Below are 19,681 nucleotides of genomic sequence, written 5' to 3' on the forward strand. Positions count from 1 at the left end.
GTTTTAGAGTAAAATAGAGCAGCGATGAAATGCTTTATGATCGAAAAAGAGACGGCAATAAGTGTTTTTGCTGATACCTGATGGTATTAAATTGTACGTATACAAATTGCTTTTTTTATATCATATTTTGTTTCGCTACAACGATGATGGAGTATTTTTATTTTCGTTTTTTTTTTATTGACAATTTATATTCTATTTTAAGCTATTTTGCGAAACACTTTCGCATCTTCACATTCTTGTCGTGCTTGATTTTCAATATTCGAGATGCATTTCTCTTTCGGCGAGTGCATGCGATACAACTGTGTTTGCGTCTTGTTAATATTTGATATGCTAATTGTTTTGCGTTATTGATCTTGAAAATAAGTGAATATAGGTATGTCAGGTAGCAAGTATTGCGATTTTTATTAATACGACACTTTGTTAATCGTAATTCATTAGCTATGCGGACAGCAAACCTTTGAATGTATATGGCGTAGGTTTCTTTTGCAAAGAGCTACAACTTCTGCAGTTGTATACAAGAAACACTAAAATCAATTTATTTTTCACTTATCTTTTAATGATATGTTTTGTTTAATCAATAAGACTGATTGACCATAAGTTTTGATCTCTGCAGACACTGATTTTCTCTTTGTGGTAGTTAAGTTGAAAGAAATTATTTCTACAGTCGGTGACTTTGAAATAAGTTACGCATTTTGTTTCAGCTGTTTCTCAGCTTATCGACTCGTATACAAACAATTGCTGGGGACGCCAAGTTTTTCCTTTATACTAAAACTATATTGATCGGATAATAATATTTGCCTGCGTCGTTTGTAGTGGTGTGCACCGGGTGGGTTTTCTTCTATCGGCGTAACCGTCGGCGTTGGGTCTAAATGACACCCTAGACCATTGCACTCTTCAGAAGACTTTTAAGTAATAAACTAAAGAATCATTTTTTTTAGTTTGTAGAAATCGGCGCGAGGTAAAGTTAAAAGTTATAACGGATACGCCGACAATTTTCGAGAGTTTCTTCAAAAAGTCAAAAAGTTATCGGCGTAAACTCTATAACTTTGTAATTTGCCTCGCGCCGATTTCTGCAAACTAAAAAAATTGACAAAGCTTTGAATGTATATGGCGTAGGTTTCTTTTGCAAAGAGCTACAACTTCTGCAGTTGTATACAAGAAACACTAAAATCAATTTATTTTTCACTTATCTTTTAATGATATGTTTTGTTTAATCAATAAGACTGATTGACCATAAGTTTTGATCTCTGCAGACACTGATTTTCTCTTTGTGGTAGTTAAGTTGAAAGAAATTATTTCTACAGTCGGTGACTTTGAAATAAGTTACGCATTTTGTTTCAGCTGTTTCTCAGCTTATCGACTCGTATACAAACAATTGCTGGGGACGCCAAGTTTTTCCTTTATACTAAAACTATATTGATCGGATAATAATATTTGCCTGCGTCGTTTGTAGTGGTGTGCACCGGGTGGGTTTTCTTCTATCGGCGTAACCGTCGGCGTTGGGTCTAAATGACACCCTAGACCATTGCACTCTTCAGAAGACTTTTAAGTAATAAACTAAAGAATCATTTTTTTTAGTTTGTAGAAATCGGCGCGAGGTAAAGTTAAAAGTTATAACGGATACGCCGACAATTTTCGAGAGTTTCTTCAAAAAGTCAAAAAGTTATCGGCGTAAACTCTATAACTTTGTAATTTGCCTCGCGCCGATTTCTGCAAACTAAAAAAATTGATTCTTTAGTTTATTACTTAAAAGTCTTCTGAAGATGGCAATGGTCTAGGGTGTCATTTAGACCCAACGCCGACGGTTACGCCGATAGAAGAAAAACCACCCAGCGCACACCTCTAGTCGTTTGACCGTCTAGATAAGAATGACTTGATATCATGCAATGTACAAATGTGTGAGATGTGCGTGGTGAGTATGGGATAAATATGAACCGCCGAACAATAACAGTACATTACGACCGACGTTCCAAATTTTTATTTTGATGAGCAGGGGCGTTATTGCCAGACTCGAAGACAGGTCTGTATTCCCATTAGCCAAAATAAAAATTTGGAACCTCGTACCGTATGCGAGTCGTACGTACAGTGCTTTGCGTAAATAGGCAATGCAAATTTATATTTCATATGAGTGAAGCGCCATTTACATTGCCGTATCACGTAAAGTGTTTTTAACGTGAAGTGTTTTTAAAGTGTGCGATCATTGACGCGGAGTCTAAAGCGAATGCGTTTGTTAGGATTTTTGCCAAGAATTCTACTCTAGATGATACGGACCAAGCGCCGCCGGTTATGCCGCGAGTAAGGTGTAGGATGAAAAGGATCTACTTTAGAGTTAGGGTGATTAGCCGAGTGATGAAAAGCCTCAACACGAAGAAGTCCTCTGGTCCTGACGGTATTCCCGCCACGGTTCTTAAGAACTGTAACTCTGTGCTTTCTCGGCCACTCGCTCGACTTTTTCATCTGTCTTACTCTTCGGGCGTTTACCCAGCTAACTGGAAGCTGACAAATATTCAGCCGGTTTTCAAGAAGAAGGGAAACCGCTCTGATCCGAAAGACTATCGACCGATTGCGATAACTTCTGTGTTGGCAAAAGTTATGGAAAAGGTAATTAAGCAAAATTTAATGCTTTACCTAGAGACGAACAGGCTCATACACGATAGGCAATATGGTTTCAGATCGAAACGTTCAACGGGTGATATGATGGCATATCTTTCACAGATGTGGAGTCAGTCTCTTCACTCGTTTGGCGAGACTCAAGCGATTGCTCTCGATTTCTCAAAAGCCTTTGATCGAGTCTGGCATAGGAACCTGCTCAGCAAATTAGCTGCTTTCGGAGTGGGTCCAGAGATGTGTTGCTGGATCGAGAGTTTTTTGAAGAGTCGAAAGATCCAAGTTGTACTTGATGGAGCTACTTCCGATAGGCTGGAGATAAATGCAGGAGTCCCCCAAGGTTCGGTTCTTTCACCAATCTTGTTTCTGATTTACATCAATGACCTTTTGAACGCTACATCCAATCCCATTCATGGATTTGCTGATGACAGCACGCTACACCACTCGTATAAGTTCGATAAAGTGCCGAAGAAAGAGGATGTAGATGAGGCTCGCAAAGGTATGGTAGAGACATTGAGTTCCGACATTGGTGTTCTTAAGGAGTGGGTCCGAGCTAACAGAGTTGAGCTGAATTTAGGCAAGACTCAAAAATGTCGGTTCTCCCACAAGAGGACTGAGATGACGACGGCTCTGCCCACCATGACCGACGAATTTGAAGACACTTCAAGTCTAAGATTGCTCGGAACGAATGTTACCAGCAAGATGCTGTGGAATGAACACGTAGTGAGTGTGACGAAGGCAGCGGCAAAGAGATTGGGATTTCTCAGGAGATGCAAAAGATTCTTCTCGTCCACAGAGCTTGTGACTATATACAAAGCTTATGTAAGGCCTCTAGTTGAATTCAACTCTCATCTCTGGGTCGGTGCTCCACCCTCAACGTTGGATCTTCTCGAAAGACTTCAAAGGAGAGCTATCCGATTGATCGGTGACGAAAGCGTTACAAATCCAATTGACACTCTCGAACATCGGCGCATCGTTGGTGCTATTTCGTTGTTCTACAGATACTATTACGGTGAATGTTCATCGGAGATATCGACGCTGATCCCGCCTATCCACAATTCGACTCTTGTCACTAGGCAATCAGCACGAGCACATCCCCATGTTGTCGCTTCTGAATTTTGCCGCACGGCAAAGTTCAAGGGAACTTTCTTCTCAGTTGCGATTCGTTTGTGGAATAGTCTTCCGGCTCATGTCTTCCCCCCCGTATGTAATCCTCAACTTTTCAAGAATAATATTAATACCCATTACCGAGCATTTCCCCCAATTATTTAGGCTAGACCGTGTTGATGTGAACCATCAACATCAAAGGGATATATCCCTTGTGTTTGTGCTTGCATGTAAAAAAAAAAAAAAAAAAAAAAAAAAAAAAAAAAAAAAAAAAAAAGTCTTTAAACGGGTTTATCATTATCATGCACGTACGCGCAACTATTTCACCCGTGGAAAATTTTTGACATTTAAACATCCATTTGCATTTCTTAGTGAATCCTGATTCATTCATGTCATGTATGTAAAGCACTCGCCATTCACAATTGCTATCAATATTAAAATGCACAGCGTGCGCTTATGGTTTCCACTCAACAAAAAGTACTCCGTAAGAGAGCCGACGTATAATATACATACCAAAAGTATATCGGTGTCGGTTTTCAAAATTCCGTACGTGTTGAAACATTCATTTGATTAGATTCGCTTCTCTGTTAGATTTAGTAAATTTCATTGCGTGTTTTCTATGTTAATGTCAAATGAACTACTTCAAAGTCTAAAAACACAAGTAAATGTGGGTTGAGATTGTAGACTTTGTGGAAAAAGGGAAAACGTTTTAAAAACATAGTTTTTCTTGGTGTAACTGGAAATTTAGCGGAATATAGAATAGGGTGGGTCAAAAGTCTCAGAAATTGATAATTTTAGAGTGGTCACTTTCTAAAAATAATTCTATGGTCGAAACAGAACGTACGTTAAAAAAAAAAATGATGGCCCTGTATGGGATGACAAAATTTGGCGATGGGTCTGGACCATTTTTTTTTAATTTTTTATTTTTAAACGTTCTGTTTCGACCTTAGAATTATTTTTAGAAAGAGACCGCTCTAAAATTATGAATTTCTGAGACTTTTGACCCCCGCTTATATAGAAAAGGCCGATTCAACGTAGCTATCAATCCATGATACACCCTTAGGAGCACAAATGCTCTATGGAAAGTTCTGATTGTCAAGAATGGAAAGTTCATATGTAGCGAATATGTGAAGAGAGGTCGCAAAATTGCGTGAAGAGTGAAATGACACAGAATTTATTTGGTTTTCAGCAAAACTTCGTCTAACGTAAATTGTAAGACATCCACTTTACTGACGCAAAAATAAGTACTGTAGGTGATTGTATGTTAATCGCTTTTTCAGAGGAAGAAAAAATGACAATAAATTTTTTTATTTCCTCTTTAAAAACATTTTAAATGACAATGATATAATAAAACTTCTTGTTAAAACGCCATCATACATTCAAAAATGTTGTTGCTGGAAATTCTAAAATTATGACTCATTTGTTATTACCACACTTAATGGAAAACTTTCTCCATCAAAAAGTTACTTTTAATGACATTTATATTAATATTAAAGCAAACAAATCCATAAAATTCTATAAAAAGAAAATATTCCAGATGTGTATATCATTGTTATGTCATGCTGTCATGTACTTTATACATATACCTTATATGGACAAAAGCTTGCAATGATAAAACAGACAAACTCTCCTCGAACCAGATATATATTTTCCTTTCAGTTGTATTTGCTTTGGTCTCAAAAAGTGTACGTATCAATCCTCCAGCATGAGGAGGAAAATATATTATAGTAATTTTATTCATTCTTCGTATTATAGCCAACCAAAACCGGAAATGTCTACAACAAAACATTTTCATTTTTTTTTTCAAACAGAAAACTTTTCAAACATATTCTCCCCATTTTAATATAAAAAGAAATATATAAATTTTCTGTGCGGTGAGTTTAATTAATTAAGTTTTTCTCCGCACAAGTTAACGAATACAACGGAGAATATAAATTCAAGTTTGCCGTGCTGTATGTCTTGTTATTTGAACGTTTCGCTGATTCTGTATATAGATGTTTTAGGTATAGTTTGAACTTAACATAACATACGTATGTATAATTCAACAAATTTGCGGTTTCATCCAAGAGTATTTTGAAGCGATCTTCTTTATGCGAATTTTGTTTGCAACGAAAATGAATAATTTATTTATTTTTTTGTTTCTTTATTCAAAAACTTTGATTTGAATGCTTTTCATATACCACAACTAAAATAAGCAAAACAAAACAGAATCAAGACAACAAAAAAAAAACTTTAAAATTCATTGTCAACGATATGAAAAGAATGTAATCAATTTTTTTATAGCAAAGTTGATTTATATCACCTGAAAAGAAAGAATTAATTAATTTATTTTAGATTACTTTAAGTGGGTACACGTTTATTATTGGGTACGAAAATTGTTTGCAATATTATTTGACACTGAAAAATCTTATTAGTTATTTTAAAACGACACAATGTGTCACGATAAGATAATTAAAATTTATGCGCAGCATAACGTTGATTTCATTGAAAGTGGTTTGATATTTCATAATAACATCGTCATCATTTATAAATTGAAAGATGGCTATAATACTATATGTCGGTCGTACATATTTTGATATTTGAGCTGATCCCAAGTAGAACGGAAGCTTTTCTTAAATGAACATTTAGAAAGGTTAAATTCGTTATTTCGCTTCATTTGAACCACTTCAGTTAAGTTAAACAGCAGAGGGTGGAAATTGCTTAAATAGAACTGCCGTATTAGTAATTGCTACAATTCAGAATAACAAAATCATTTGGCACATTGTAAATACATACTGCTTAAATTACGCGATACTGAAGCTTGCCTGCACAAACAACAAATTATCGTATACAGTACAAATACAAATTTCCAAATAAATCATATTGTTATCTGCTGGTTATTCTTTGAAATAGGTGTTTCGTGTACACCTACTGTTAACCTGAGGGTTTATTGTATTGACATTTTGAAATTAAACTAAAAGCGAGACTTTCAAAGTTGGAAAAAGTTTGGTTTCCAACCGTAAACTATTCTCCGACAAGTTTTCCGACACTCGTAAATTCAAAACTATTATACTGTTTCAAAGTCGATTATGTCGAAAAATTTTTGTGTTTTTCTATGACAATATTTATAAGTTCCATTCTTTGCGTCACATTGAGAAACTTCCAGTTGAATGATAAGAGAAATGCAAGCAAAAATTATTATTGAAATTCAAAATGATTCATAAATTCACTTTATTTGAACTTTGTTTCGAACTCTCCTCGGTTGGAAGTTGCAATAATAAAACGGTTTTTTTTTTGTACTATTTCATAAAAGGAATAGACAACTTTATTTAATCGATTGCCATGAGCATCGTGCAGCGTATAAAGATAAACTTTATAAAGTTTAACCCATAACTGAATAAAGTGACGACTTAAGGGGCATGACTGATATGTTTGCATGTAGAAAAATTTGTTTGCAAAAATTTATTACTTTCTTTAGTGATACCGTACACCTAGTTAAGTAGAAGCCATGTCACATAAAATTCAATTATAATTTTCTTCGGTAAGTTCTTGATAAAGTGGTGCGTTTAGCTAAGGTACACGAATATGTTATTGCTTTTAAGAAACTTTATTAATGTAACTTTGTAAGCTTGTAATCAATTTTTAATTGGCATTTGTCGCAGGCGTGTTGTTTTTATGTACCCGATGTAATTGTTTGTAGACCATGGATAAGAACAGGGCTGCTTCATTTTTAATACTGAATTCTTTGCTTAAGACGAAGATCTGTTAACTAAGATCCTTGGAGCGTATGCTTATATTTCAGGCTACATATCAGATAAGATTATCTAAGTCATGTCCAATACAATCAAAGAAAATTTTCCGTTTCTTGTTCATAGATAAACTACCACAACGAATACATTCAATTCGTGTCAGCTAATTTTATCTGCTTTTTTTAGTCATATTCATATATTTAAGGACCTAGCACACTCCCAACACACGTGTAAAGAAATGCTTTTTTTAAGGTAGACCGGAATTGATCAGAATTCACGTCACATTTTGTTTATGTAGGCTCATCTATAAGATGGTCTGAATTAGATACATGACGTAACAGCATACTCTTTTAGAATTTTAATCAAAATATGGAAAATAAGTTTCAATAGGTATACACTCAAAATCATGTTTGAAAATCAGCTCGATAATCCCTTTCCCCTCAAAGTATTAAAAAAATAAAATATTTGTCTGAGAAAGCACGTGAATGAATATGCTCACACAAAACATGTTTATGTGACGAAAAATAGATAACATCCGAAAAGTTTAAACAATCACATCCAGCTCCTATTATATGCATGCTCAATGTTCATATCATTTTTTCAAGGTATTTTCAATTTTACTGTTGTAATTTTCATTTACATCCATTGAATACCCGCACAATCGATATCGAACTCTCAGACGGTTTGACGGCCAATTTACGAAGTTTGTTCTGTTCATAATATATTCTTTTGTTATCGATTCAATTTTAAATTGGCTATGCTCATTGCTCAATGTAATGAAAATGATCGAAATTAGTGACAATGTAATAAAAACGCATTAAACCATCCACTTGTGAATGCATATATGCGACACTTTAATTGAAATGAAATCAATTTTCAACTTCACATCTTTAGCCAATCTGAATTTGCATGAATAATTCATCGCCGGTCTCTACCAATTTTACATTCACATCAAAACATGCAAATTTAATGATAAACCACACACAGTAAAAACTAATGCTTCAGCACCTAGCTTATAGCGGGTAAAATTATATAAAAGTTAAAATAAATTATGGAAATTCGAAAATAACATTTCATTTCTGTAAAAAAAAATATGAAAACCCGAGTCGGAACAAGTAACGTGAGACAGGATGTCCTACATGTATTTTCATTTTATTCAAAAAATGGAAAAAGAAATGATAAATCTGTAAGCTGTACAAGGCCCTTAACATTTATCTTCAATTAAGTTAAGGATATACATTTTCACTGGAGCGTCACAACGATCTCATCACCAATCCCATATATCTTCAAATGTAACATATACGCACATCTTGTTTATGTAATAAATGTACGCGTTTTTCGTACGACCCAAAAAAAAGATAGGAGAAGACTGGTTCTGTTCTGTTGGATATCATTCAATTATATGCAGATTTTTTTCGGTATGCTTTTAGTCTACGGTCTTGTCATGTATATTCCGAGAGATCAGAAAATATTTAATAAATATCTTTGGGAAAATTCAATTTGAAAATGACGAAACGGAGATTTTTTTGCGAGACGAGGGTTTTTTTTATAGAAAATGAAATTTTTAGATTTTAGATAATTGAAATTTACTGGTTGGACGGTGATTTGTAGCCCGAGTTACAATTTTGGGATTATTCTTCTTTCTCATATTTTTGTAGCAAAATAACAAGCAAAAAAATTATACGCCTGGAAGGTATTCAAATTTCGAGCATTTTATTTCTTTATAAATTTCGAGTTTATTCCTTATTATTCGGGAGCAACATGCCCATACAATTATTTGCTATGTTGCTACTTAAAATCAAAAATATAACGAAAAATTGACTTGTTGTCGATGATATGTTAGGATGAAGTTCGATGATTCCAGAATTTAGAAATAGTTATTTATGCCACCAAGTGAGGAAACGTATCGTCAGTGGTTATTTATGACATAGAATGCGAAGTACTTTATTAAGCCGTGTGTCATTATACATATCATGAGCCTGATCAAGTACTTCGCACCGAGATTTATAGTACGTTTTATGCAATTTAAAATTAGCAGTTTTCGAACATTATGGTGCTGAGTTGCATAAATAACTATTATTGTAGCTTGTTTTAACCCTGTAAAAAATTGATGGGTATTCGATGTCAATTTCCGAAATTTCGTAGAACAACAAGTTCTTATTTTTGATAAATCCCTCACAAAAATGTCAGTTTCTAAACAATTTTATTGTAGATAAACCACACAACAAAATTTTAATTACGGAGAACCAAATTCCTTTCGAATAAGTTTCACATCGAACAAAACAAAATACATGGGCGAACAGTGAGCATACTACTGAATATTTCAGTGAGTACAATAAAAGCCACAATACCCCGTACCATAGTAAAATTTCAATCTTAACATTCATTAAATATAAATTGTGAACACGAAACAAACGGCGCGGCGCTTGCATTTCAACTTTGCACATCAGGTATTTTTGTGGCATGGTACGCTATAAAAGACATTAAGAAGCATTTTCCAATCAAATGAAAACTATAAAGTTTTCTCATTTCTCATAATATTTGAATTGTTTTTGTTCCGAACTAACTTTAACTTCAGAAAAATTGCCAGTGAAATGGCGATTGCCACAGAAGTTGGTGATTCTGAAACTGTATCTAGAAACTGGTATATGTATTATGAAAGTAGCTCTGCTGCACACGTACTCGTTGTAAGCAGAAATAATTTTATCTAAATTAATTGAGATACGAGCAATGCAGTAGTAACGAGGAACGAGATACACCTGAAGGAAATCGTATAACTTTAAATGGTACCGTTTCATTTACGTTCAAAATTATTTTTTTTACCAAGCTTTTAGTTACCTCACTAATACAAACCCTCTGAATAATTTGTTCTTGCTTTCCCTTTCCTTCTGCATTTTAGCGAAGATTTCTTCTAATTGTGTTATAAGGAGACAAGACAACTATTCGAATTTTCCATTCCCATAATTTACTTTCGCTAATGTCTATGTTGGCGTTCTCGTCATTCCTTATGTCCATTACCCTATGTGTGTGGGTGTATTTTTGCTTTGTTAGTTCATTTTCAATATCGTTGAAATTTCTAATAAGAGAATTCCATTGGAAATTGTGTCAGCGCCTTTGTCATGATGTCATTGTTGTTTAGCTGAACCAGTAAAGCACATTTACGTGTACTATAGAAGTGTATGCTTATAATTTATGTCATTCGGATATAATTTCGTGCAACATTTCTGTGATTAATTTTGTGTGTATAGTGCACGTGTATTATACATTTACATCGTTTGGAAACAATCACCAAAATGGTAATAGGTCTCAGAGAGGCTTATAATAGATATTTATGCATTTGGAACTGCCAATGGATAATTAGTATCGAAGTAGACTGAACGATCTATGGGCGTCAGCATACAGCTTCATTACTCACCATTACTCGAAACAAATTCATTAACTAAATTAAGTACGTATGATGACAGGGTAACAGAGTGAGATATGTAACCTCTGATAAAACTTTGCATGTTTCAGACATAAGACATTCAAAGTTTACGAATGTGCCAGCCCAGCATCTTGCATTTGTCAGGCATTCAGCCATTCAGAAGAGCTTAACATTCTATATTTAGGAGTTTCCGGATATCTTGATTTCGCCAGGCAAGGAATGTATGTTATTTTTGAGTCAGCACAACACTATGCAAAGGACCTTGTGCTGGCACAACATACACATTGGGGTAACATAAAACCCTTCTTCTCATTTTCAACGTAAAAATCTTCATTTGAAATGATTAAAAATATTGAGGAATGCGTTGAATTATAAATTTGAAAAGTGGATCGCCGTGGGCTCTGCAGACCCTTGTCTTTAAGACATTGTCACACATTTGATTTTTTACCTCTCTCTGCTGTATCGGAGAATTATCGATCTCACCACAATCTTTACCGGAGATTCTTCTAAGTTAATTAACTCGATTTTTATTCCCAAAGAATAACACCTTCAATATTTCTTAACTAATGTTAATATGTCAAATATGCCGGTGGAGCAACTGAAGATGGCCACCACCGAGCTTCGAGGCCGAAACAGTGTCTCCTTTCAATGGAGGTTTCATAATTTACTTTACATGATAATTCGTAGTGGTACGAGAAGAGCAAATTTTGTTCTGTTAAGCGGTTTTGATCACGTGAGAGTTTGTGTAGTCCGTTGCTAAAGCGCAACGTATAAAATACCGTATGCTCAATCTTTGAGTATTTGATGTTTGTCGATATATCAGTGGGTCATGCTCTAAAGTTACAGTTTTCATATACGTAATTAATCATGTACCAAAACGAAAATTGTCGATCTGCTCATTTCTATTGTCCTATCCGAAATGAAAGATATATAAACGGTAAACTGTGCTTTGTAGTAAAAATATAAGTTACGTGCGTCATGTCATAGGAAAAGACAGAATTTTTATTGCACCTCGGATATACCTAGAGATATTTATCTGAACAACTCACAACATGTAAGTTCGTATGCACATTTTTTATATGACGTAACGGTTGAATCAAAAATGTAAAATGCATTCACATGACCTGAATGAACTTCCGTCACCTTTTGCGAACTTCCGTTCAAAAGTTGTAAAATAATTTCAACTAAACTATTGTATATGTACGCGAAAAACATTTAAAGCACATTATGCAGTTCCTATGCCATGCATCTTTATTTTCGTTAATAAAAAAAACTCACTTGACGTTACAACTAGCAAAAATACTTTTCTGTAGCATATACAATAATAAGTTAAATTTGTCACTTTCATCGTACTTTCAATGGTTCATTTTTTTGAATTTTTTTTTACTAACATTAAAGCGAAGAAAAATGGAGTGTTGGCATTTATTTAACGTTTTAATATTTATAGCGAATGCCGTCTGAAGGTTGCATTCAACGTTTAGCACCCATAAGCCTTTTAAGTGACATTTTGATAACAGTACCTTTGAATTAACTTTTTTTATAGTTGGGAGAGGTAAAGCTTAGTTGATCTTATGTATTAATATTGAATTATTTGTTCGGAAATGATAGAAGGTATCACTTCCAAGTCCTACTGGCAATTGTAATAATTCATTCAGTCATCCTGACAAGTACAGTAACCTCGCCCTCAATCCAGTTCCGCTGACATTGCATTTTTTTTCGAAAGAATGTCACATGCCACGATTTTGTTCTCTAATTTATGTTTAACTGTTTTCGGACATTAGGTAACAAAATGAAGAATTGAAGAAATTGAGCTTGACAGTCGTTGATAATATTTTTTTTAAACCTCAGACCAATAGAATTCACATACTCAGTCAGGAATCGGAATTTTCAGCATCTTTCCCTGGACGCCTAAGAATTTCTTTGAAGAAATTATGACCATAGTAGGGTTCAACAACTGTCATAGTTTTTTTACTTTCAACTGTGTGTAATTTGGTTCACCATCATTTCTTAATCTGGGATCCATCAATAAATTCAACGTAGTTTCCATTTAAATAATATTTTCCAATGTATACCAAACATTTAAATCCGAAGAAAAATAAACAAAGAGTCGTTGACGAGGATGGCTTTGTGCGACGGGTTGCAGCTTTATGTACTCATAAATCTAAAAAGACAAAGGTAGCTAGACAAGATCGCACAATTTTTGTTTATCGAGAGATCTAATCAAACATTCAGTTGTTATTGATAACAAGTAAGTCATCGCATGCCAAATGGATAATTCCTGGTGGTGGCATAAACCTAAATGAAACAGCTGAAGACGCTGTCTTGCGCGAGGCATACGAAGAAGCTGGAGTCATTTGTGATAATGCTACATATTTGGGAGTTGTCGAAGTGATTTCGAGGTGAAATTCGACTTAGCCCCGATCAATTTGACCAATTTGTAATTTATTTAGGAACTGAACGCAATGAAACGTACAGACGTTTTTTCCTTGGAAGTAATAGAAACGTTGGATGAATGGGAAGAATCCAAAGCGAATAATCGTCTTCGGCAATGGTTTTCCATTCCTGAGGCGTATGACTTATTATCTAACTATCGACCCGAACAGATTGCTTGCCTTGATCTACTTCGATAATCTCTTTAACAAACTTTCTCGGAGCGTTAAATTCGTAGTCTGAAGTTTAGATTCTTAAAAATTGAATAAAATTTGGATTATCAGTGACAGTGATGAATGCAACCATTACGAGATTTTCGCTATGACTCAAAATGTACCATCCAGTTTTAATGAAGATGCAACTAGAATCGATTGAAAATTATTTCGAAAGTTTAAGGAAACTTAAAATTTTACTGAAAAACCACAACATTCATTTTCATTGAATCAAGACCAAGACAAATTGAAAGGCTTAGTCACTGTAGCGTCTTTGGTACCGTTTTTTTTATTATTATTTTTACGTCGTGACCTAAATCGTTTTCATTCAATATAATGTTCAAAGCTTTCAAATATGTCTGTCATTGCAAAAAATTTTGACAACATACAACATCAACTTTTGACGTAGTATTTCATTCAAATGATGCACAAGGTAGATAAAGGCAACGGAACCGGAAGATATCTACTGCTTACATTTTGATTAGAAATTGTTTTTCGAAATATAAGTCTACCAATTTTCAGCTCCAGTTGATCATATTAAATGATTGACCAATAGCTGACACTCAGCTGCTGACTGGAATATACAATTTTTTTTTGGTTCGTGCTCGATACATCATATATTGCTAAAAGGGATATATTAATCGACCGATATAAACTGATCGAATAAAAAATATGTTTTTTTGTTTGTGAAAAGGTTTCGTTTTCATGGTACGACTTCTAAAACGTACACTGAACTTATTCCATTCAAAAGCTCGATGATGACGTAAGTACGTTCGCATGTTACATACATTGTGTATAGTACGTATACCACAAAGAAAGTCGAATACAATGAATAAAACCATACCACGCGATATATCCATAATGAAATAAGTAAAGATACACAAAATCGGCTCGTAGAAGAAGTAGGGAAGTGGAAAAAAAACAAAGAACCTATGTTAGACTAAATCTTTTAGTTCAAATGTATAGCGAGAAACAAACAAGAAACGAAAATCCCGATGAAGATAAACACAAAAAGAATTTTCTTTGGTACTATGTTACTCCTCATTATTACAGTGGATGTGTACAAGAAAAAAGTAATGTTGGAATGGGTGACGAGGTGCTGAACACTATAAAAATAATGGTGACTTCAGAGATTTAGAACAATGGGGCACAGAGAAGTTGGAATTTTCCAACGGAAATAAATTTAAACAATTCACAGATAATCCAATTAATTCGATTAGGATAAATGAATTAATTTTGTCGGTTTACGTAAGCTTCTTGTAATCGATAATATAGAGATATTCCTTTTCTCGGGTTCGTTTTTTTTTTCTATTTACGTACCAAATATTTCAATAACGGTTCATTAGCATTTTTAGTAGCTGAAAAAAGGGTTATATTATCCTTTACAATATAAAAACAGATTTTTCTTAGAGTAGAATGTCGTTTCGGATGGTATTCGCAAAAATATTTTTGTGCTTCAGATATTTTTTAATCGTGCCCTGATGAAAGTCAATTTGAGTTCTCGTTTTCGTCTTTATAAATTCGGATATTAAAGAAGAATTTTTTTTCATCAAATTGAAAAGAGGTTTCTCAAAGCCGCAATTTGCTCTGTACAATGTATATCGATGTACACACTTTAGGATTATAGTGTATTGTAAACTTGAAATAAACTGAGAAGTCAATTGTTATTTGTTTCATAGGTCCGCTCACCCCTACTGTGAAACTCGATGATATTTTCAGTATAACGGTACAAGCTTTTGTTACTGTTGCGATGTTCAAGTGTTCATTTGTTTAGTAATGTTGTTCTTAATGCTATGTAAGGTATCATATTTACACCCTAACACAATTTCAACAAATCTACGATGATGGGATATGCATGAGTGAAAAAGTAAAATTTTCTTCGGTAGATCTTGATATGAATATTCCTTTTTCATGATTACATTTGAGTAGAAGTCGTGAGTTTGTAACACTAAACAACTAAGCTCAGTTGTCCTGTCGTCTACACATCTTATGTATATACGAAACAAGACAGAAAAATAAACAGAGAAGGACAATAAATATAAATGAAGAAAAAATAATGTAAATGTGTGGTACGTGGAAAGCATATAAAAGCAAGGCTTATCATATAATGAACGAGGTTAAGAATAATCTGTACTCATTTGACACCATTACATTCGGGTATAACGTAGAAATATAACTCGAGAAATATGAAAGATATAAGTCCGTAACATACAGTGACATGGCAAGGTACATGGTTTCTCAGAAAAGAAAATGAATTGAAAAAAAAATGAAATAAAAAATAAATGCTAATAAAGATAACTTGAAATTAGAAAGGCCACCCATCAGACATAGCTTCGAAATTCCAACTGAAAATAAGTATATTAACTCCATTGGTAAGAAAAATCATTTCCTATCGTAACGAACGACCTCCCACTGTTGCTGTTACATGTACCGACACTTTTTCCACGGTAATATTAAACTCATTTTCCCATCGAAAATCAAATTTATAATATTTCGTGCTATTCCAGCCATTCGAAAGTAACTGTAATGGAAAAAAAATCAACTCAAACTCTGAAAATCTATTAAATTATAATAGAAGGAAATCGAATTTCCCCTTGCTGAACCTTTCCTATTTTTTAACGTAAGTGTACAACATACTTTCAACGTAATAATATATAAAATAACGAAATAAGATTTGCCGAAATAGGTACATCCAATAACGACATTCAAAAATTACTTTTCTTATTTATTATTTGTTCTTCATTCTAATCATCACAAAATTTGAAAATAAACAAGTGGGTAAGTAAAATTGAGTTTATCAATTTTATGAACGACTCTTCGGTTCGCATTTGACGTATTGAAGTATTTCGAAATTGTAAATTATGTTCAAGTTGAATGATGAATTCGCATAAACCGCACCACACCACCGTGTCTATGTATATATATATACATATATACGATAAAAAATTTATTGAAATATATTTTCAGTAGTGAGCACAATTTTTCAAGAATGGAAATGTGCAAGAAAGACATGCGACAGCGACATGTTTATATAACTGTATATATAGATTCTCTATGAATCTTATTTACCCGTGTACTTGCGTCTTATTCTGAACGGCACTTGGTTATCTTCACATCTTTTAATGTTAAGCGTGTCCTTAATGGAGAATCAATTTATTGTTTTATGTCGTCAGTAAGGACATCTTAAATGTGAAGTAATCCAATCAAAAGTAAATCTATTTTCCGTGAAGAATTTGTCATAAATTACGTAACGCAGTACCGAGGTACAGAGGGGAACTTTACGTTATACACGTGATTCGTTAAGTTGTGCTATATCCTTTCGAAAACAAATAACTCTGAACAAATGAGGCGGTAGCATTTGGCGATTTGCAGCAAAAGGTACGACGAGTATCGGATAAAAATCGAATGTGCCTTTTTGCATGTGGCGACAATTGTTTTGTGTGTGAAAAATTTGAACATACTTATGTCCGATATTCAAATATTTTAACGTAGAAAGTAGTGTCATCTATTTAACGTAAAAATTGCGAATATAAACAGTCTTTGCTTAGATAAGTACTACCAAAGCACTATAGCTCCAAGCATTAACGTGCTATTCATCAGTTATCGATAACGACGACAAAAATAATGACAAGGTCTGGGTAATGTGGTCCTTTATATTGTAAAATGCACGGTAAAAAAAATTGAAGTAGAAGATTTGAAATCGATGAGATCGATGAGATCGATGGAAGTAATAAAACCGATAATAATCAAATGAGGAGAGATATGCATGAACCGAAAAAAATTTATTTAAGAAATGTCTTTTTGTGACGGTTAGTGCATAACTATCCTCAAATATGGATTCCATTTTACGCATACATACATTAAAAGTTTCATGTATTTTAACTTACTTAAAGAAAATATGTCTCATGTATGTCTAAACGACAACATAAAGGGTAGCTTGAACCAGAAATAGTGACGTAATTCAATAGTCCATCTTACCATCTTCTAGAAATTTTTGTTTAAACAGTACATTGAATCAATTTCGTTCGATTTCGCTTCTCTTTGTGTTTATTTCACCCGTCGCATGAAACACACTTTCATTTTTACCACTAAGTTTTCTATCTGCACGAAACGTTCTATACGTGATTTGAAGAAGTAAGTAGTGTAAATCAAAAAGAAAATCCCACCCGATAAAGTATTAATTTGCTGCGTCAATAAACGTCTATCTCTTGCTAACTCTCACCGGATATCATTTTGTTGTTAGTGGTGGTTTCTGAGTCGAGCTCTGAATATTATGATTAAAATGAAAATTTGGAAACAAGCACTTCGCTTAAGATGCTCCTTTAAAAATATACTTCCCATTGATCCAACGTCAATATTTCTTCTTTTTTTTAAATTATAGTATACCTGTTGTCATTTCCGAAGGAAGCTTAGCATTAACAGCAGAAACATTCAAAATGTACAGAACATAATCTATAACAAGCAATTACACCATAATGACACCTTGTCACATTGATTTCAAGCTATATCTTTCAGAAATTCTTACAAAGTTGTTGGTTTCGAAATAAAAACAAAACATCTCAACCGAAATATTTTTAGCTAATGTATACTACTTTCGAGTCATCCATGCATATAAGAATAAACGATCGTTTAATATCCTTTCAGGTAGGAAACCTTTTTATACCCGGGTAGTAAATAAGAAAAACCATGATGAAAGTAATAAAACAGAAAGAAAATCAAGTGCTATACTATGGGGTCTTCGGATGGGATAGTAGAGTTAACGAATAAAAAAACGAAACGTTTCTCTCACGGAATACGATAATACACATTTACTTCTCTACTATAACAATGAAACACAATTATTTAAAATGTTTACGGAAAGTGGAAAAATTCTTGAAATAAATGTTTTAAGAGAATGGAAAAATTCTTTAATTTAATGTTCAAGGGAAAATGGGAAAGTTGATAAAATGTTTATTAGTTATTCGATGATTGTAATTGTAAAAGAGGAGGGTTACGATTTGTATACAAGAAATTGTCAAGACAAATTCGGATCTTTATGCCAAATACACAAATTTCGCTTTTACCGATTTTGAGATACGCAGCGACCGGAAGCTCTAAGCTATTTAAAGAAAATTTATCTACTGGAAATTTCTATGGAAATTTTTTATTGCACTAATGCACGCACGTTCCATTCTACAGCTTAAAATTGTTCCCTTTTAATCAACATTTTGATGTAACACTGAAGTTAACTAAGCCAACAAAAGAATGTAAGTAGATAAACCGCTCACACCCTAATCTATCCTAATACATTTTACCCTTTTATCGTTTCTATCTATAGACAATTGACTAAGAACATGAAACGTGACATTTATTTTTAAAAGATTTTAGTTATTTGTATCTAAACGTGAATTTAATAAATCTAAACAATGTATAGTCACGCTGCTACGATTATTAAACAGCTTAAACTTAACTATAAAACAATGTAGTGAGAATTTATTGGGTACATCATTTTTTCTCTTTTCTTTCTTTCTGTTACGTTCCATCTCACTAAAGTATCTTTCTATTTTCTTTTAATATTAGTGTCGTGCTAACACACAAAATCTAATTTTATATATCCCCACATCTCTACATCTACCTAACTCGCAATTTCGCACGGTCGTACGAAGAATTACACGAATACATTGTCATGACATAAAGCTCTGGTAGATATAAGCTTTTTTCCGTATAATGTAGGTATATATACGTTGCAAAAGGCTGTGCATGATATTATATGTGATGAGGTTGATGATATTATCGAACGTTATTTACACAGCAAAGAAAATTATATTCTTGACCTTGACCAGTATAAGCATACTTCTCGTATATATTAGAAAATTGAATTATAAAACTAATTTGTGTCACTAACAGGATCATATTCCCATATATTGTATCGCCTTTATCGAACGTTTTCTTTCGGAAATAAAGGTATAGATTGGTTTAGACCCGGACATGAAGGCCTTCATTCCAATTTTACAAAGTTGGATAAAGTCGGTAAAGTACAAAAGCAATTGACTTGTTACAATATACTTGAGAAAATTAAAGTTACAAACATGAAAAGCAGTGAAGAAAACAAAATTTCTACTTTTTATAACATATAAAGCGGAGTGTTGTTTTATGAGTGTATTATGTGTGTACATCAAAACACAAATAAAACT

General features: G+C 33.6%; 2 protein-coding genes across 9 annotated transcripts in view; both read left to right on the forward strand.

The window, feature by feature from the left end:
• The window catches only part of LOC119073361, a 72,629-nt gene that overhangs the window by 11,557 nt on the left and 41,391 nt on the right, over positions 1-19,681 (forward strand). The gene's annotated exons all lie outside the window — the stretch shown is intronic.
• Positions 12,851-13,628, forward strand: LOC119073364 (diphosphoinositol polyphosphate phosphohydrolase 3-alpha-like). Of its 3 annotated transcripts, none has more exons than XM_037178772.1 (3): positions 12,851-13,041; positions 13,116-13,254; positions 13,317-13,628. In XM_037178772.1, exons 1-3 carry the CDS (start codon positions 12,986-12,988, stop codon positions 13,494-13,496), a joined length of 375 nt encoding a protein of 124 aa, XP_037034667.1. In that variant the 5' UTR covers positions 12,851-12,985; the 3' UTR covers positions 13,497-13,628. The 3 variants fall into 3 exon arrangements, with proteins under 3 accessions (XP_037034667.1, XP_037034668.1, XP_037034666.1); XM_037178773.1 differs by having other exon boundaries at positions 13,099-13,265; positions 13,317-13,623; XM_037178771.1 differs by having other exon boundaries at positions 13,099-13,254; positions 13,317-13,623.

Source organism: Bradysia coprophila, unplaced genomic scaffold (assembly GCF_014529535.1).
Source record: "Bradysia coprophila strain Holo2 unplaced genomic scaffold, BU_Bcop_v1 contig_138, whole genome shotgun sequence".
Taxonomy (NCBI): domain Eukaryota; kingdom Metazoa; phylum Arthropoda; class Insecta; order Diptera; family Sciaridae; genus Bradysia; species Bradysia coprophila.

Coding starts and splice junctions, on each gene's coding strand:
- LOC119073364 (XM_037178771.1), top strand. CDS start 12,931: ATGTATACCAAACATTTAAATCCGAAGAAAAATAAACAAAGAGTCGTT. Junction 13,042..13,098: donor ATAAATCTAAAAAGACAAAG/GTAGCTAGACAA, acceptor TCAAACATTCAG/TTGTTATTGATAACAAGTAA. Junction 13,255..13,316: donor CATATTTGGGAGTTGTCGAA/GTGATTTCGAGG, acceptor TAATTTATTTAG/GAACTGAACGCAATGAAACG.